Source organism: Rhopalosiphum maidis, chromosome 1, assembly GCF_003676215.2.
Source record: "Rhopalosiphum maidis isolate BTI-1 chromosome 1, ASM367621v3, whole genome shotgun sequence".
Lineage (NCBI taxonomy): Eukaryota > Metazoa > Arthropoda > Insecta > Hemiptera > Aphididae > Rhopalosiphum > Rhopalosiphum maidis.
The window spans coordinates 13,589,954-13,612,837 of record NC_040877.1 but is presented as its reverse complement, the minus strand read 5'-3'; the positions used below and the strand labels follow the sequence as shown (position 1 = coordinate 13,612,837).

The 22,884-nt window shown below is 28.4% G+C and overlaps 1 protein-coding gene across 1 annotated transcript in view; it reads right to left on the bottom strand.

The window, feature by feature from the left end:
• The window catches only part of LOC113558837 (transmembrane protein 132E), a 60,009-nt gene extending 50,095 nt beyond the window's left edge, over positions 1-9,914 (bottom strand). The window contains exon 1 of the mRNA XM_026964411.1: positions 8,997-9,914. Within this exon, the coding sequence (XP_026820212.1) occupies positions 8,997-9,054 (58 nt within the window). The 5' untranslated portion in view covers positions 9,055-9,914. The remainder of the gene's footprint in view (positions 1-8,996) is intronic.
• Between the last annotated feature and the right edge of the window lie 12,970 nt (positions 9,915-22,884).

The window sequence follows — 22,884 nt, the reverse complement described above, 5'->3', positions numbered from 1 at the left end:
TTCCTAAACCTAAACTAAGACGATACGTTACCCCTTATTATTTACCCGAACGTTAAGAGACATAAACGCTCATTTAATCCTGCAATCCACTTCTACTCCTACACCGGATAATTTCAATGTAATTTCTAATTATATTTTTTATATCAGTATAATGTCTTATTATTATTTGAATGGAAATGCGGTGATTTTCAGTCGGTTTTGATGAGATGCATTATTTCATCACAACAGTATTTAATTAAATGGCAAAATAAATGGTGCCCAAATATATTTTTAAAACAATCAAACATTTGTTTTTAAAGAATTTATTTTTCATAAGGATTTTATTAAGCTGATATGTATTTTGTTGACTCGTTGTAACAATAGTTAATAAGATAATAATATAATAGTAATAATTTTTAACCATATTTCAATGCTTATTTCAGTAGTCTGTTTCGTGTCGTTAACTTATTTAATTGGCTGTATAATTAAATCAGAACATTCGGGACGTGTAAAGATGTAGTCTCTGGGTTTTATTTAGATATATACTTAAAACACAATGATTAATATCCCTCTGTGAACACTCTGGGCTCTGTGTCTGTGTCTGTGTATATGATTCTAAACGAACAACACCATAATAATATGATGTCCTATAATACTCCTGTTATAACAACTCTCGGGCAAAGGTCAGCCATTAAATCTAATGGATGCGGTGCGTTGGTTTATGCCTTATGGCAAGTCTCGTTTGATATAAATACCACTATAATTCAAAATATCAACTTTTAAATAGACGCAAGTACGCAACGTACAAGACGTACATATTTTCGTCTCGGAACAGCATCTACATCATTACTAAATATATAGACATATAGTTTATTTAGTCATGGTCTACATTATATAATATTATATTTTAGTAGCATTCTTCTGCGCACATATTAAGGCCACGTCCAAATGAAAATAAATCCGAGAAAATTAATTTACATTATCAATAAACTGTAATCGTCTAAGAATTAATCCGATTGGGCAGGATTCGGACGATGGATATAAACAATTACAATAATTTAATGTTCGCAATTAAAAGCGTTTCGTTTCGTTGAGAATACTTTAGATGGAAAACATTTAAACATAGGTAATAAAATATCACCCTAAACATTTAGAGAGAATGCAACGTCATATTATATAGTAACGCAGTGTGTATAATACCTCGACCATTCCCGTTTCATATATATAATGTATTATATTTAACTATAGGGTCTAAAAGAATTCGACGGATTAAGACTTAATTAGATATCTTTGTTTTGAGCAGACCCTATGTTTCACATTGATTGATTATAGCAAAAAATGTTCGTCTACAGCAATACAGGCGTTTGCTTTTAGACGCGGCAGCTGCACCGAGTAGAGTTGTAGATTAAAATGGATTGAGGACTAACAGTTATTAATGTTTTTTAGAGACGGCGACGATTTAAAAACAACCGATTGTGATTTCATCCGACTCGTGAAAGGTTAATTGAAGATAAAAGAATCAGACATGCGTTATTTTTATATGTCAAACTGAGAGACATTAAACACGTGCTTGACCAATGGGCAATGACTATCCATCGAGTATCTAATGATTGTATCGTTTTCTCATTCAATAGTAGAACAGTCCATTGTAATGTAATGTTATGATAACTCCTATCTGAATAGTCTAAAGTATACATACAATCATAATAAATAAATATAAAATCATAATTGAATGATAAACATTATATATTTAAACGTTGTAAAATTGTTCGCTTTATAGTAATAGAAATAGTTAAGAGGATGATGCTTGCGCATTTGTTTTCTCTCTGACCCACAAGCAGCATTGACAAAACGCAATCACACGAAATTTTTTAGTTTTAGTTTTTTTTTCAGTAATGTTGGAATTAAAATATTAGTCTAAAGATTGCTTGAAAGCAATTTAATATTAATTTAAATGTACATAATTTATGTATAAAAATATATGTACATAAATTACGTGTATGTATTATATATAAAAAAAATTACCTAAATATACTTTAATAATTAATTTGACATTTTCAATAAAGATAACTTACGGTAATAAAAATTAAAAAAATAACTATGTTTAAATATTTTAACTATTCAATATTAGAAATAGATATTACATAGGTTTAACTCGTTTAAGTTCAGGTAATAAGTATGATCCAAGTGAAATTAATAAATGTTAGTATTAAACAAAATTATTTTATTTCTAACAAAATATTATAAAACCAAAATTCAATTCATTAGAAAATCTGTTTCAATACTATTCAGACTCAGAGGGAAAATAGTTTCTCACGGGAACACATGCTATATTATGTTATATGGTATTGTCAATGAATGTTGTCTACAACAATTGAAAATGACTATGTTTGGATTGGTTGAAAAACCACCGTTTCTGCGGCGATGTTTATAGCTGTTGAACGCATGATATGTATACACTATACATATTTTATCAAACGGCATTTTATTTACATCTAATTAACCGATAATGTACGGTGATAAATATAGAAACGAAACAGCAATAAAGAAGTCTTATATAAGACATCTAAGTAGCAAATTATTGTTTAATTAAATCGTTAATTAAATGCTAATTACAAAACATTTTTTTTTAGTTTAAAATGTATAGTCCACTGAGAACGGATGCCATAATTCAAAATTTAGTAGGTATTAATAAAAACACTTGATTGCAATCGAATATAATAAAAATACTAATTTATTGTTTTAAGATAAGCAGATTAACAACAACTATTAATTATTAAAAACATGATTCGATACATTCAAACAAAAATTATTTTTGAAAATAACAGTATTTGTAGCCTATAAGAGTGTTATAAACATAATCTGATGTAATTATATCGTTTTAAAAAAAATACTATAAAAAGTAAGATGACTTGAATAATTTAAATATTTTTAATTATTTTCGGACTTGGATAAGTATATACTATATAAATGTTATAACATACGTATAATTATTTATTTTATTGTTATTAGCATTGATTTTATAATATTCTACATTGTACAATGACATTAGCCGGTATAAAATATATAAGCAGTCATGGATAGATGTTAAAAAAATTCTAACTATAATAAAACAATAATCTATTAAAAACTTCAAACTATATATTAGGTATATAGTAATTTCTAAAACTTATAATTTCCACAATAAAGTTGACGGTTAAACCATTAAATTAATAATATGTGATGAATTTTTTCTTGTACTTTGATTTCATTAGTAATTTGTTTCATTGTATGTCCGAATGATATTTGTTGATTTTGCAATTGAAACTTAATGACTAACGAAATGTTGGTCCATTACTTTATCAAATGATTCGCAAAACGTAATTTGATAATAAACTCCAATAACAGAATAAATAATTATTAACAAATAGGTACTAGTTAGTAAATTAAATACTAGTAATAATTTATTTGTGTTTTGCGAGTACTTGTGTCTCGATTAAGTGAAATCACATATAATCTTTGTATAATTGAAAAAAAGAATATGAAATTATTAAAACTATGTCAAATATGAAGTTAATATTTTTTTTTTGTAGTCTTACAAAAACTTTGGTATAAAAGTTAGAAAGAGTACAATAAAAGTCATTTCATTACTAGTTTCTGTAATCTTACTAAATTCAAAAATTCTCTTTAACAATGCATTATTCAGCATTTTATTACAAAACATTAATAGAACAATACAACTTAAAAAAAAATTGTGTTCCATTTATAACAACGAAGAGAATAATTATGATTATAATTAATAATATAACACTATGTTGTAAATGTATAACAATAACGTATAGATACTTGAGATTTAAAAAACTTATTAAATATTGGAAATATAATTGAAAATGTGTAACAAATTATGTAACGACATTAGAACTTCAAAAAAAAAAAAGAAAAAAAATATTTAGGAAATTTTGATCTAAATTTTGGATAACTAAAAAATAAAAAAATCATCATTTTAACACATACAAGGAAGTTTAAGCACAAAAGGAAGCATCATATTTCAACGCTATAAGTAATTTAATTTGTAAAAGAAAATCGAGTTTTTTTTCAATCACACTTGTAAAGTATGAAACTTTAATAGCTGGGCGGTTCATAAGGCATTTAAGTATTTACTGATAAATTATATTTTTAAACGACGAAATGACCTACCTACATACTAAAAAAATTTATAATATATAAATTATAGGGGTACATACATTCATATTATACATTATTACGTTTTCGAAGTGTTAGTAAGGCAGTAGTGGCTATTAATAATTTCATCTTCTAGGCGCAAGGATGCCACATTTTATTAGGTTGTTCGCTCGTTTATACTCCCATAGAATATGAACGAGATACATTTACACACACATATACATATATATACCTGCATTTGAAAGTACTATAATATGAATACGTTCAATTCATTCAGTGTTTTACCCCCTGTGTTGCGTAGCGGGTAACAAATTGGATGATGACATTTTGGCCTGTACGGAGTTCTTATAAAACACGTGATGTTATTTTTCAAAGTCATGGGCCGTGGCTATCCCAATTATATCAGTTTCATGTATGAGTAACAAACCAAAAATTATGTATATAATATGTACGATACATTTTGTAATACTCAAATATATATGTTGCGTTAAATACATGATATAATAATGTCTAATTTGTTCTCCGATCAATAATTTTTTTTAGTTAATTTATAATTTTTGTCAACATTAATATACTATGAACTTTATACTTAACACAAGTCATAATGTATAATAATTATCGGGTTATGGTTAATTTATTAGAAATGCTATACTTTATTATCAACTTTTAGTTAAACTACATAGGCCATGATTATAATTTTGTAATGCTATTATAGCCGTTATCATTATATTGTAATATTCGTAATTGTATACATTAATTAAATAAAAAATAGTATTAGTTTTAAAATATTTTTATTATATTTGGAGACAACAATCGATATATAAAATCCTGAGCTAGTGTAAAAGTATACAATAGTTATAATCGGATTCAAACGACAAATAAACATTGTACATAATTAACACATAATGAACTTATAACCAATAAAAACAAATACCCAAGGTATTTGAAATAGAAGAATATGATATTTTCAATGGTTATACTAAAAACGTGTAAAATATTTTAAGATCCTTTTGGGACCTCACACGTAACACTCTTACATTGAGTTACATTACCATCTTTCGATGTAAATATAACTAAATTCTGAAGCATTTGATATCTATTAGATTACAATAATAACAATAGGTAAAAGGCTAGGTATATATTTTTCTTGAGTAGGTTATAACACACTGATTCTATAGCAGTAAAAACACATTATTAATAACGATAAAAGTAAAAAAGAAATTGAATTTTTGAACTACATGTTCTATTCTAAAATTCTTTATTTTTTAATTATTACGACTCTTTTGTTAATTAGAAAGTCTTACGCATTTATGTACATAATTATTTGAAAAATCAACTAAATTTTATACTATCATTATAATTTATATTAATATGCATGTTTATACTAAAACACAAATTTAATTTATGGTTACATAATTTAATATTAATAATATTATGTTAAGTATAAATTACTAATATAAATATACCTATCATAGAATGGCAACAAAAATAATTGGCTTCGAGTTTAATGTATTTTAATGTTATTTATTATATATGAAATAGACTAACTAGGATAACACTGAAAACAAAAATTGCGCATTTATTAATGATTTTATTTTATAAAATAACTGGTATACACGCCTTATTATATAAATTAATATGACGAAAATATAAAAAATGGCTTTTTTTTATAAACGATATTACCTAATGATATATAAAGTTTAATACTATTTCCGACGAAACCAAAAGAGCATAATAGTTTAAGCAGGATATACGCGATATCCTGATTAGATCAGATCCGTAAAGATTAATACGTGGGTTTTTGAAGAAACTTATTCAATATGCGTAGGCTTCATCGCTTCGTCATAAGACATACTAAATATAATATTATTATCAATCAAACAGTAGCCGTGGTTAAATACTATTAAACTAACACGATATCCTTGAAAGTTTAAATGTTAGTTTCCATGGTAATACTGATTTGAAATGTAATTTGTAATTTTTTCAATCGAGTTATAAGTTTACCAGATAAATAATTTTTACTGTAGTTAATGGAATAAAACTATTAAAACTTAAGATAAAAGTTAAAAATATTTGTTAATAATATAAATTCGAGAATACTACATAGACGTTTTGGTATAGGTAGATCAAGTTAAATAATTCTATAAGTACGTATATAAATTTATATATTGTACTCACTATGATATTATTATCACATTAATAATTATAATGACTGACATTAGTAATCCGATGACATACAATATTGGTATACTCCAAATCTAAATTAATCGCATTTGTACAGACATGTTGTAACAAGGACTGCTTCAGGTAAAAACCAAACACCCATTGGCTTGACAAACACGTCAAACATGAATTGCTTTATTTTATTTTACTTAAAATCTACGTTTTAGGCATAATTTTTATAGGAAAATTCATATCGCACCTCAACGGGTAACTACTAGTTTTAACATCATACATTGTAAACAATATATTGGTCAACACAAAATATTAATCGGAATAAGTAACCGAAAAGATTTTCAATTAGGAATAAGTGAGAATTTTCGTAAAACTGTGAGCCAACGGGAAAAATTTAAATTTATTCGTCAGTAATAATTAATAAGATTGTCGTTACTAAGCTATAAAATATTTTAAAATATATTCTGTCAATCTTGACATCTTAATTATTTTATTATTTATCAAGATAATATTATTTTTACACTAGAAATGTGTACCTAAAATAAGACTGAATATTAACATTAATTATTAGAGTTTAATTTATTCCGAGACAATTGACCGTACTGAAACATATTATTAGGACACCTGGATAATGGATACTATGTTTAAACTGGGACGTATAGCAACCTTAGCCAAACACTATTAAACCATAATATTACAATGACGACTACTACTCCTAGCCACCAAGTAATCTCGGAATTGGTTTTCATAAATGGTATAACTATGTCGCACGCAGATGCACAGTTTGCCACCGTATGGTAAACACTCGAAATAAGTCCAGAAATAAGACGAAGTGTGTACGCATGGTGTGGTTCGTTAGAAAAGGGCGTTAGCCGTTAAGTATATATATTTTATAATATAATAATATAGGTACATACATTATAGATAATATGGCTTATCTAGTTTTACAATGCCGCAAAGGTTTGGTCGACGGATCGTTGTCAGTTGTGGAGTAAGGAAAAAAGTTAAAGATATAGATATGAGACATTATGTGCTCGGGATAATTGGCCATACTGCCCATACTCTTTGGTCCGTTGATTGACACACGCTTCCGCGCCTCCTCGACCACGAGTGGCGTCCCGGACGTCAACATGGTATATAGTAGTAATATTATTACTGTAGTCGTATATATTATTGTATACACTATATTATATAGTGGTAACCACTCTAATAAAAATAATAATAATAATAATATTACACGCCGCCGCTTACAACCGTGAAAACGTTTCTGTCGAGTGTTTACACTATTACTATTACGACGACTACTACTCTGCTCATCTATTCAATCGGTATGTAGATTGTAGACTATATGATCTATTGGGCGAAATCCAACAGAAATACAACTCATAAATACATACGCATGCAGCGAGAGATATTCGAAATTCCGACGAATATTGGGGTTTTTTTTTTAAACAAACAACAAGAGGTTCTAACAAAAAAATACAGTGACGACGACCCTCTGGACCTTGTTAGTCCTACTCAAATATTATCGATGAATTAACCAGTCTCCTACCATACTCGGAAATGTATGGTATAATGACATATATATGATAATTGGTTTTATGCATGATATCGGACGGTTGAAGATAAAAAAAAACTATTTATATAATTTTAATTTTACTCCTATTACATCGACCACATTGACAAAATATTGTAATTTTAAATAATTTACAAGTGAACACTAATAAATAAATTCTAAAAAAAAAAGACAATAGCGAAATGCAGAGGCACTAGACTTCGTAAAAGTGGGTTACAATACTTTTAACATTTTTATTTATTCAACCAATATTATTCTACATTTTTATATTTTATTATAAAATATAGCACCTCCTGTTTATTACGTACCCACACTGTTGTGTCTTTTAGCGATGTAATTACTTTCGATGTTGTTTCGATTTCAAATTTAAATTGTACGCATATTATACACCCTATGCAAGAAGGGTTGGTATAAAACAGCTGTTTTTCACATCTAGCCGTCATCGGAAATTTGAAAAGAACGGAATTTTACTAATTTATAAAATTCAAACAATTTTACCATTTACAATAACAAGCGTTTTTATAACAATAATAATATTATACATGATATTTTGTTATGGTTTGCATAATATATATTATTATAATTATTATAACAAGGATTATAACCAATATTTATATAATATACTTATTAAGGATAGGTTTAAGAACGTCAAAAATAGAGTTCGGTATATTATTATGTAATAATGTAAATCTTTGGTTTCGGAAACACAAAAATGAAAAACTAAAAAAACAACCAGAGTAAAATATAGACTGTAATATGTTGATAGTTTTTAGAAAAATAGTGTTTTCCGTGCTTCTAGGGGTGAAACATGACGTTATTAATTATTGTCAACTAGTCTGAAACGTTGTGTGTGGGTCTTAGACGGCGAAGGGATCTGGTAGGATGGGGGGAAAAAAAACTGGAAAATCTCCGAGAAATCCCGTTCGACGAGAGGAATCGATATTTTCCGGCCGCGAGCATATTTCTTTCACTCCGAGTCATGCCCCACCCGTGCCAACAGGCTACCGCGAATTTCAGACTCAAAAAACACATTGATTCGTAGGGCAGTGTACCCTTACCTTACTCTTACTTACAGTAATACAATAAAAATGACAAATAGACTTACCGATCGTGGCCGAGTGCAGTAGCAGCACCGAAATCGCCACCGCTGCCGCCGTGTTCATCGTGTTCAGGTGACTGTTGCGATTTCTTTTCGCCCGGCTTCGTCAAGCGGGGGTGAGTGTTAGAGTTACTCGACTTTGGTGAAACTCCCGTCTGAGCTTTACGCCGGCGGTTTGCTCGGCGCCGGCGTCCGAACGGCCATCATCGAACTGTATGAAACGATCAGTTAATATAACCAACTGCGCCGATGATTTATCGGGATCAAAAAGAAATAAAGACCAATCGACGGACCACGGCGACAACAATAATATTGATAATAATAATAATGATATTAATAACGCGTTTTAATCGGGCGGCGAAACGATAAGACGCGGCAAAAAAATTCAAACCGACCACCTTTGATTTTTATACGACCGTTTATGATTATGATGTTATAATTAAACCGATAATAATTAATGCGTATAGGTAATAACTATGACGACGACGATACGCGTACCTATATAATTTACGATGAGATCGGAGCGATATCAAACGCACCGCTGACGCAATCGCCGCCACACGCGGGTCGCGCGTCTCCCGTTATCAGCGAAGTCAATTCGATTTTGAAAACGTTTTTCCTTTTTATTTTTTTTTCCTGTATTTTGCCGCTCGACGGATCGCAAGCGCGCGGGTACGCACACACCGGCCGACTTACGGTAGTAGACTGATCTGCTACAGGCCGGTTACCGGCAGCACTATATAGTTATAATGTGGTAGTGGTAGCAGCGGTAGTAACAGTTGTTGTTATTGTTGTCGTAGTAGTAGTAGTAGTAGTAGTAGCAGTATTAGTGATAGTCGTGGTAGTGGTGTGCGCGCGAAGAGCACTGTATACGCAGTCACGCGGGGGAAACGCGCGCACTAGTCGTCGCGGGGCGAATTACACACTGCCGCGGCGGCAGCCGTCGTCGTCGTCATCGTCGGCACTCGGCGGCCGATACCGCCGCGCCGCCGACGTACAGCGCGGCGGCGGCGGCTGGTGTCGTGTGTAGTGTATATCTGTTTGTGTGTGCGCGCGCGCGGGCCTGTGTGTGTTCGTGTCGGACCAGCCGCCGCCGTCGCTCCCTTCGGAATCACAAGTATTGACCCGAGAGAGTGCGTACGCGACCGACGTACCACACGCAAACGAGACCCGCGGCGCTCTTTTTTCCATTTCACCCCACCCTCCCCCCCTTTCCGCTAACCGCTCGCGATATACGTACGTGGTGTATGATGTATTTTTATTATTTTTTGTTACCTTTGAGGGTTTCGCTTTTTTTCTACACCCCCAAACCGCGCCCACCCTCGATAAAAGGCCGTGGTCAAGTCACCGGGCGGCAACCACCCCTCTCTCGCCTCATCACCATTTCGTTTGCGCTCGTCCTGTATTCTGTATCATATTTATTATGGTGCCTATATACGCCATTCCGATCGGTTATAATATTACCTATATACCTCCGTCCCACGTAATATGAGATCAAACGGTTTTAAAAGCACCATTATATAACCAAATTTTTGAGCACATAATGTTACCTCTTTAATACAGATTATTGTTTGATCGCGACGAAAGAGGATGGTCGTTGTGGTTAAAGTTTTACTGATGATAAACACACGTTGACTTTAAGCGTCTTTGATTTTGAAATATTACTATCGTCGTATAAGTTTATGAAATAATATTACATACTGACTCAAAAGTTGAAAGGGACACCATATAGCACTCAAATCCCTAGTAAATAATAATATTGCATCGACTGTAGATACGCGTATGTAATATTCTTATAATATATTATATATTATTTTCAAAGAATAAACGAACAAGACTTATATCATATAATGAATCATTTTTTTTTCTATGGCCGAATGTTTTTTTAGAAAATATTTGGGATAACATTATTATGCACTTAACACACACTTATACTACTTATAGGTATAGTTATATACACACAAGTAATGAATAATGATTATGATGATGATGATGATGATGATGATACTGCATGAGGTGCCAAAATTGTGCTATAACGTATATAAAATAATATAATATACTTCAAAATTATCAGAGTTAACGTTATAAACTGCTAGACATGCGTGCGTAGTCATAAAACAAAATCAAATCGATAGATTATTATTTATTATCCTTGTATTCAACAATATTTTTTCACTGTGATATACTAAATTTTCCTCGAATATCATTTTTTGAAAATTATTTATAAATTTTTAAACCAAAAGTGAATACTTAAAAAAATGCGATCACGCGTTTATTTCGCGTGGAAAAATAAATAAATAATTTACATACCGACAATATTTTATCTTTATGTGCACCAGTATTAATGTCTTGTATATAAAATAAACAACTTGTTCTGAAAAATGAAATATATAAATTACTTTTTTTTCTATTAGAAACGCGTGCGGAAAAAGCCATTGTTGTGTTTCTAAAACGATTCATAAATAATTTTTTAGAAAAAGCATCCGGTTTATTAACATGGAAATAACGTAAAATGAAAAATACAGTTCAATAGGCCTTATAATATTAAGAACATAGAATATAATACTATACAATATGTAATAATACGTATTATTAGTTGATAAGTACTTGAATATTTATCAGGTACTAAGTAAATTGTAAACACTTATAATACAAATTTATTTTGTTGTCCATTTTAGAAATGTAAAAAAAAAAATTTACTAACTGTTTAAAGTGATTATTTATATAATATATATATGAAAATGGTTTAAATAATGCATATGAATTTACTCAAAGATTGAGTGTATCAGGTTAAAGGATTACTATAATACTATATATTTAGCGGACGAGAGCTCTTGTCTTAGTTGACTTAAAAATAGTTTAATTAATTTAAAAATACTATATTATGAAGGTATATAATATGATATTTTCACTATACTTGACTGCTCACCTAAAATTCGTCACATTGTAATAGTTATTTTAAGTATTTGTTGTTTGTTGATTCTACATTATATTACTTTAAAATTGGTTACCACGGCAGAAAGTGGAAATTCGAGGTGTCAAGGTGAACACTAAAGTTTCACTTCACGTTTTATATGTTAAAGACATAATGGATTAATGCAAATAGTGAAATAATATATTAAAATGTACAAAATATAATTGAGAAGAATATGGTAATTTATTCGAGTAGTTGGTACCATAATAAACATTATAAATAAAGGTAGGTAGTATACACTAATAAATGAAAAAACATAATTTTGATTTCATTTTTAACGACTTTTCTTAGTAGGTAACATTAATAAATATTAATTGTATTGTACAAAAGTTGAAGAGTGCAATATATTTCATTTTAAATGTTAATATTCATAACCTATTCTCAATAGATAGTATCTACTATAATAGAAAATATTGTAACTCCTTCAGTCCTACTATTGTGTTATATAAAATATTTTATTTTTAAATTTCTTCTGTGATTGAGCATGCATATTATTGTGGCGTAATCATAACAAACAAATTATATAGAGCTTATTTATTTTAATGTCAAGTACCAGCTAATCGATCAGTGGTATCCGGTCAATATATCAAAAGCCCAAATAACTAATATATTGGCAATACACAAATATAGGAAACGGACAAAGCAGTGAAAAAAGCAGAACATCATAAATTATTAAAAACAATAAACAATACATAGTTTTGTCGAGATATAAATGATATGTCAAATTTATATATGTATAAAAATAGTTTAAATTTTGAACCCATTGCATATTAGACTTAGAATACCAGTCAGTCAGTATTACACCATTAAACAATATAATATATAAAATTATTTAATGGTTACCTTATAATATTATATACGCAATAAATGAATTTATATTTAATCTTAAATGCATAATAAAAACAAATAATATACAAGGATGTTTTAATGTTTCCAAACAACACATTTTTATTATTTAAAATAGGTAATACCTATCTATATTATTATACATATCGATAGACAATATAAAGTCCCACATCGGTTATTGGGCTTTCTGTATTTTAATTTCCCTATTTTGACCAAGAAACGCTATAAACCATACACAAAGCTCATTATTGATTATATGCCAATTTCATGCATAATAAAATATTGAATTAATTGCATTACGATGTTGATGTATTAATCTTTATTATCAATATTATACAAGCTATATTTATCTACTGTCTCATAGACTGATTTGATTCTTTTTAAAATTGGACGCATAACGGAAATAAAATTTAATTCAAAGATAAACAAGATTTAGAAATTATGACATTTTTTTGAAACTTGCAGGTTGTCTTGTTTTTAGGTTGTTATTTTATTGTCTAAACGCTATTAATTTATAATAACAATCGTATTATGTATCGCAAATAATGCGTGTTCTAGGTAGTTTTCTTATTTTCGTTTTTATTTTAAAAATTGAAAAATATTAGATTATTCGTTGCATATAATTTAATTAAACGTCATTACATATTCATTTTATAAAAACAGAAGTATTAAGAAATCTATTCTTTGAATTACAATTTTATTTACATCTAATTAACATACAAGAAAAAGATCATTTTATAACGACCTAACCAATCATTCGATTTATAGGAACTAAGTAAGAACTATATATATGAACTACTATGTTAATGTTTTATTATTTAGTTTGTCTACAATTATTAAATTACACTTACCTTTAGGCTGTATACTTACACTTAAATATTAAAATACTTTTATCTAAACTGAAAATATTCACATTGAAACTTTAGAAATTAAAAGTTATTTAAATTTTGGATTATACTTCCAGTCACAGTAACTTTGAACTATATTTGTACATAATTTTCACCAAGTTTGTTTAAGTCGAGTATTAGTTAATTTTCATCTTAAATATAATTACAGTAAACCAACTATCTTGTTTTGAAAGATTAAAACTTTGAAATGCAAAATTACATTTTTCGTTTCATGATTATATTAATTAATATTTCAAAAAACCTTATATGTGTATAGACGTATAGTTTAAAGTTTAAATTGATATCCATTTTAGATTATCAGATTTTCAAATGTAAATTTTAATGCGTAATACTACTCGTATAATAAAAATTTATTTAGTTTTTTTCGATTGTTTTTTTTTTATGTAGTGATATTCTCTTTCAGTTGATTATTAGATGTTGGAACTTGTACGTATAATAACAGATCTAAAACTATAATTAAATATTGAGATTTTCAATCATAGATTTTAATTCTCTCAATACATTAGAAAAATTATATTTGTCTATATTTCTAAATGCGTAGAGGTTCTGAAATAAATTTATTTCAATATTCATTTAAATTAGTGTTATTATAAATGTATAATCTACATCGTTCTAAAATATTCCCTGATGGCCGCTGAAGAATATTACAATTAATTATCCCTTGCAGGACATCTATTTTTTATTCAACATTTTTAAGGTAATGCGACACCTCAATTTAAATCATTTATACACGGAAAAACATGCAGTGATATTGTTTATTATCAAGGCATATTACAATATTATAAAGTATTTTGTTATTTCTTTTATATTATTTTAATTTTAAGTGTAATAATTATAGTTAATATACTTCATTTATTATGTATAGGGTAACATGCTAATCTCATAATGATAAAGCAAACATGAAATAATAATTTTAATTTATTTTTTCACTGCAGAAGTATAAGTAATAATTGTATGATATATAATATTATAATATTCTTATAACATAATTTTAAAAGTTTTCCATTAAATTGCTGTAAGGTTTAAACAATGTATAGAACAAATTTTTTTTTTTAGATTCTGAGTGAAATAAAAAGAGAGCTATTATATGTATTGGTCTAAGGTCAAATGCGTTATGTATATCATAGGAATGTGCAACCTTTAATTTCAGAGCAGCTTGCAGAATAAAGCAGTCCCTTTTTTACAATCAGTCGAATAAGTGTCGAATAGCCAAAATTATTAATTGTATGATATATACTATATAGGGAGGCTGTGTTATTGTTACTACAGACTACAGTTTGTAATTTTGACTAGGTATACCTACTATTTGTTGTAAACTAGGTACAATTGTTCAAAATATCAATTATCTAATAGTAAAATTGTATCGGATCCATTTTATCTACAACTACTAAAAAATAAATTACCTTGGCCGGCCTGCCGCTGACTGTGATTAAACGGCTTTAACTTACACTGTCACAACCCACAAGCCAATCAATTGACCCTAACAAATTTGCAAAGCAGCACACGGGCCTTCTGCTGCATCTGTGCGGACGCTTATGATATAAACATTAAATATATAATTGTATATATTTAATAGAATTAATACAAAAAAAATTATTAGATGTTAAAAGTTTTCTGTTTCGATTGAAAATTTAATTGTATTACAATTTGTACTTGAAATAGTTAATTAAAAAAAATAACGAGCATAAATAAACAATAAGCTGCAGCACGCCATTTTTTAACATCTCGACCGTTACCCTTGCAAAATCGAGTTCATTTTACGAATGTAATGATTTCAAATTTAAGAAACCCACTCATTGTTGCTTTTTTATATTTACACTTGGTTATGCATTTTGATGGTTCTTAAAAGTGGCCAATGCGATGCATTCATGGTTATTGTTTCGTTTAAATGAAAAAAAATATGCCAAGTATTTTGAGTTCAATATTAGACATTTATACACATTTTTTCGATTGTTTTTAATTTTATCTAATTATATAATATAATATATAAATGACGATGACATTTTTATAACGTATAATAACGCATTAATTTAAAACAAATTCATTCGTAGGTGCTTGTTATGTTTCCCAGAAGATTCAAACGTTTAAAAAAAATATATGTACATATATATTTATATTACTAACATTCACATACAAATACTCGTATTTTTATATTACACGCAAGTTATCCACGGTATTTAAAAACTTTCAAGTGGTAGGCAAAAGATCTGAAAGTACTAGACTCTGTGGTGTGTAATCTGTAAGTGTTATTTGTTATGCAACTGTTCATTAATAATTCATGTTATGATTCATAATAAGTCATTACTGAAGTATCTTGAAAAGATATTTACTATGTTTATATAAACAATTTAAATTATAAAATATAACCTAATATTAATTTTAAAAAAAAATCTATTATTATCTTTCTATTCATAAAAAAAATATATTTTGCATAATTTAAAAAAAAATTGAATACTTTATCTGAAATTAAATTGATATAGTGTGTTCTGGATACCTAATAAGTAATAATCAATACTAGGTTACAACTTTACAAGTATAGGTATAGTAGGTATACTTTTTGATTATAACTTAAATCGAATTAACTTGATGTCTAGCAACTAATTTAATTTATAAAGATATCAGCTGACTGCAAACAATAAGTATGGTAATAGCGTAATACTATGGACGTTTTGTAGGAAGAGAGAAGGCATTTGCAACTTCTATTAAAATTAACGTTTACCCTTTATTGTACAACCTATTTGAATATTTTGTGGAATGTTATGATTAAATTAATTCATATAATCTTATAATTACATTTATAAAATTAATTGAAATCTGAAAACTAAAACTTTTATTTTAATATTACTGCAAATATGAGCAACATAATATTAATCAGAAATCCCAATATATTGAAAGGTATGATGTAATAGAATCGGAATTATGATTAATTAAAAGAGCGGCACTCTAATCAGTAATCACCATAATAACAATAAGCACAGCAAGTAAGATCAACAAAAAGATCAAAGTAACAACTTTTATTTGATTTCATCGATCAATATTATACTATATGTGTAATAATAGTTGGATTCCGCTGAGTTATTTATATACACTAACCATTTTTGCAATGTACTACCGTCTACCATTGAGTGCGTGAGTTGAAAAAATCATAATCTAGTATCCTAATAAATTAAAGTCTACCTTCTACTCGTGGAACATACAACAGTATAATATAGGTACGGTTTATGGTTAAAAAAAAAGTGAATTAATGCCGCAGACGTTGCGGTCTTGTAACAGAGAAAAGAAATGGTTTCTATACAAATTACGAATACACGTTGGAGTAAGTAGAGACTCGACAAGTTTTCCGCCGCCGTAAACATCGAAATCGGAACGTATAATAATAATATATCTTTTTATATGTATAGGTACATTTTTTAATGAACCTCTGAGCAATGGCCATTGTGAAAAATTCGTATATATTTATTTAGATGTAATATATTACATAAAAGTGGATACTATGTTAACAAATACACGTATAACTAAGATACACACGATTCATGGAAAGTCAAGAGATATAATATATTTGTTGAGTAAATATTAAATTGACAGTAAAGTTGAATTTCCTGGTGATGGAGATCTTAATTGATCGAATTGTCGATTCTGAAAGCTAATTATTTTTTTATTTTCTGAGTGTATATGCAGAATTAAAAAAAATACATGTTTAATGGTAATATAAACTCAGTAGGAAATGCATCAACTTTTTGGATTATTCAAAAGGAAAGGACAAATGATTGATATTTTGTTTGAATTCATGAACTTAAGTGAAATAAGACAATCATTTTCGATGCCATTCGAAGTGTTTATTAGGTTAGTATACCTCCAAGTATAATTATTTGATAAAACCATAAAGGGATGATTGTGTGAATATTGAATAATCATCAATGGCTACCTACTCACACCAATCCAATTAAAATTTAAAATGACCGGCTGGAATATTCTTATTTTGGTGACTAAAACCACTAAAAACGTATGTTCGACGACCACAATGTAATATGTTGATATATTAAATTATTGAAATAAATACATAAAAATATTTACAGAGAAAATAAATTTAATTGTATACATATTTTTTTTATTGTGATATCTTTATAGTTTATTTATATTATACATGCATTAAACTATAATTTTGTTTATATGATAAAAGTGATTGAATATTTTTCTGTTTTTTTTTGGGGGGGGGAGAGGAGATCCTCCTTTGGGAAATATAAGTTTGGCTTGAACTATAATCAGAACCCCCCTCCCCCATCCGCCCAACTGGAAAACAGAAAAACTATCTTGAATACTAACATTACTCTTTATATCATAATGCTTTGTGTATTATGATGATTTGCTGTACCACTAAAAAATTTTACAGAACTGTAGAAAATAAAAAAAATCTCTTTATTCTGAAAATATTATCATATTCGACCAGTGACAGACTCCAGATGAGGGGGAGAGGGTGTATACGAAGAACACGTCTGCAACCTGCAAATACCAGATCTCGTTTTTTAGTTGCGTTATTTTTTCAAACGAATAGATGTTGTTTTATTCAGGACTAAAGTTTTGAATAAAAAAAATCTCGAAAACTGCACTGCGTGTGGATAATTCCATTTGAATGTAAAAAGTTGTTGCTGTTTTAACGTCATAGTGTGAGTGTACATACATATATATTATATAGTTACTGCTGCAATGTAGGTGGAATATTAGAAGAAACATGAATACTATACTATTCTACGAAAAAAAAATGTAAGTTTTGCATGCTTACATTATTATTATATTATTACAGCGATCTGAATTTCGAGATGTCCCTCCACACTTTTCGTGTTAACCATTTTATATGTAATATACCAGACGACCGGCTACCTATTTATTTGTACGCGATATCATATCATTACATACACAATGGCCAATACATAAAAACATCGTCTATCGGTCGCCATATCGAAGTTACAACCTATTCACATTCAATAATAATAAAAATAATCATCGGTGGCTGCGGCGGCAGTGTAGTATAGCGATATTATCATTATATTCATGTACACGTATGACATATACATCAACATCAACTGGAGACGAATGTCGTGTCAATTTTTTTTCAAACCAAACAATTATGACAATAACAATATACCTATTATTGTAACAAGAAAAATTCCGTCCGCCAACTGACTGTTTTTTTTTCGTCTGCACACACGATTTTATTTGATTTTTTTTTTATTATTTTAGAAACTCGTACCGCCGCGCCGTCGCCGCTAATCGAGTTATACACACAATAATAATATGATACTGTAGCAGTAGTTGTATACTTGTATTATATTATATTAACAATTTATTATATATTACGTTAAAACGTTCAATATTTTAATCGAAAAATGCGTGTCGTGCGTGCATACATGTACACTGTACGTCTGTACATGTTCTTTTCTATACTTCTATATCTATTTGTGCTGTTCAGACGATAAAAACCGATCGTGCGGAATGTCGGCGTCGCGTCGTGTTTGCTATTTATCGTCGCTTGATAAGGACTTAAAATATGCGCGCGCAAAACCCAGTAAAAGCATTCAAGTGTTTGTATACGGTAGGTATACGTTTAATATTATTACATGTGTAATTGAACGGGTTTGTGAATTGTGATCTGTGGTCGTTCTAGACTTACAGTGGCTGTTTTGTAATAGCGGAGTTCAGAAAAATAAAAAGATGGGTAGGTGCGGGTATCGTTTTGCTGCTGTATGGTAAGTGTTGACTGGGACAACTGTAATGGATGTGTACCATTTAAATTAAGTAATATAAAAAGTAATTTATTTTACTATTATACTAATACAGCAGCAGGCTGAATTAATTTTTTTTGAAAACATTGCATTTGAAAATATCATTGTGTGTATTTAATAGTATAAGAATATACGTAAAAGTTTAATGTTGCCACAAATAATGTGTTTGAACTATAATAGAACAATGAATATAATGTAATTTTAACCCAAATTTGAAATTAAAATGTCTATATGCTTATTTATTTTTTAAATTGTATAGTTATGAACTACTTACGAGGAACATATTACTACATTTTCAAACCTTAACTATAAAAATTGCACATTTTATAAATTTTCACCTGTGAAAAGATTTTTATGCAATTTTTCATGACTTCGAGAAATGTTGTTAAAATTTGTGCTTTAAATGCTTATAAAATTAAATTGTTCTTATGTTTCTTATATATTTTTATATATCTGCAAGAACAACTTATATAGAAATAATTATTTTACGGTTAAGTATGTAATGCCGTAAAGATTAATGCTTCAAACAATTATTTATTATTATTATTATTATTATTATTATTATTATTTAAACAAAGTATATTATTTACAATATATGTAATATTACTATAATACGATAAGTACATTTGGTAGCTTAGTTGAATTACTACACAATTATTTAAACATTTTCAAAACCTTACAAATTTCGTTAAAATTTTAAAATTAATCATTTATAAAAAATATTTAGCTCATATATTTACCATTTTTTTTTTAGCAAATACTTTATGAGTGACTACTTATTTATAATAAATGTTATCAATTTCATTGACATTTATAAAAAAAAAATAATAATCAAAAATGTCTGGAATAAATAAATATTAATATGTATAATAAATAATCATATTGAATTTTGTGAATATTTCAAATTTTTAATTCGTTGTTGAGTTAAATAAATAAAAAAAAAAAACTGATTTTGTTCTAAAATTTAAAATTATATATTATTTTTGTAAAAAATCTCGTTTTTTCTTAATTTCTTGTTTGTTTTATTTTATAGAATACTGATAATTTTCAAGTACAAACTAGATCGAATTTGCTACTCGAAACCATCCTCAAAATTGAGAATCAAAGCATTTTTTCAACTAGGTACTATCAGGTACTATCGTATATATAGATACAAAAAACACATCATTTTAAAATCAAAACTTTCAAACACGGAGAATGTTCCCATAAATTGTATTGTTATGGGTACTAAAGGATAAATCAGTCAACAGGATAATACTTAATCCCTTACTCAATTAACAGAGTGAAAATATAATCTGCAAACATATTTGTGTGAAATTTTTTAAAACATTTCATTTCAGAAACAGTGCCTGATTTACGTTAGTGCCAGCTATCAACTATACCGAATATACATAATACATGTTTAACCTATACAATAAGTAACAAGTCTTTTCGCCACAATATTTTAAAAGGGGCAATAGGCATAAAACAGTGTATCATAATTTCCAATCATACTATTAAATGCAGGATATCGCTCATTACCAGCCGGTTCGTGTTCTATTCCACACCAACGACATTGAAAATCATTTTGCTATATAATAATAATTAATCTTAATAATTATTTTTACTTTTTGATAATATTATTATTACCAGTGGCCAATTTCCACAAACTACACTACTATAGAGATATCGAAATTCATTGTAATCGAATGGGTCGAGGTAAATTCTTTAATTAGTTCATATACTCTGTACGAATACAGAGTTCTGTCTTCTGTACATGACCCCAAAAAATATTAATAATTTCCTCGATGTAAAAGGAACTTCAACTAGACTAGAAACGCATAAACTTTTAAGGTTATAAGTTATAGCTTACGTACCTATAGTGCAATATTATATTATAAAAATTAATATTTATGTATATTTGTTTATTCTTTACTTGTTTACTTGTATACCTAATTGACTCGTTTTATGTAACTATAACAATCGCATAATGAATGACAAAGAACCGAAGTTTGTAAGTTTGGTACAATACTTCAAAGACCACAAGTTATTACTATATATGCTTAATATAGATAGGTAACAGACAAGTTATTTTGTATTTTGTTTTCCAACTATATGTATAAAAACTAGAGACTGAAGCAAAAAATTATATTACAATTGACTTCTTTCACATGTTTCGTGATAATTTTCGTTGTATATGCTAATATTATTTAAAAAAAAAAAATGCACGCGTTTTTTTTCTTATCAATTATAGTCAAATGTTTTGTTCCCTTTTTATGAAGTAATAACTCAAGGTAATAATTAGTTTAGATACATTGTATAACTATTATAATATAGTATTAATACAGCATTATAGTTTAACTAGTTTCATGTAATTTTAAATTAAAGTATTAGTACCTAACTAAATTTCAATAGTATTAACTACAGAAAACTTTATAAAACCAAAAAGTTATATTTTTAATATAAATTTAATAATATTTAATTAGATATTTATAAAAAATTGTTTTGCCTATTTTTACTGCTTTTAAATTTAAAAGAATTTTAATTTTTAATTTACTAAACTTTCAACTTGGTTTAAAATATTGAAAATTGTTTGTTATAAATTATAATATATTTTTAAGTCGAAGATTATTATAATGTATATTTATTTGTTATAATATCTGTGCAATTAGTACTAAGACAATGCAAGGTTTTTTTGTGTTAACTTCTACTCGCCACTATAACGGGTTTTCCTCCACGAGGGTAGTAATTATTATCATTAAGCCCTCCCGGTTCCCGTAAGCTTGCTATCCGCTTGGCCACGAATTTCCCTGCAACACGGTTATGATATATGATGTATTATAATTTTACGATTCCCAGTGGTGATAATGAGCAAAAAGACGGGAAAACAGGAGCACCGCACGTTATATCCTATAATATGTATGCGATAACGCGGGGTGTCCCACGAGAGATGGCTGATTTAAAGTGGTACGGTAATGGGACTTTCATTACTCCAGCCACTATTTAAATAGTAGTAAATGCTCGCGAGATGCCCTGAACATAATCTACCCCCTTCCATGCCACCTAAAAACACGCAGATTAAACAAGTGGTATTAATAATTTAATAAATATATTACAGAGCAGTGTCCGATAATTATTATAGTCGGTTTCACGAAAAGTGACGGATGATAGCAGCGTTTCTAAAGGTTGATTTATTTCTAGTAGTTTTCATTATTTTGTAATAAATATTATTAAATATAATATACATATATGTTAAAGTTAAAACTAGAATTCAAAATTATAGTAAAAAGTTCAGTTATCTGCAATTAAGTATATTTTTTGAAAAGAACCTTTAAGGCAACTTGCGTCCAATGTGGATACGACAAGTCTTTTCCTTCTTGGAGAGGTATGAGTAGTAAACTAAATTG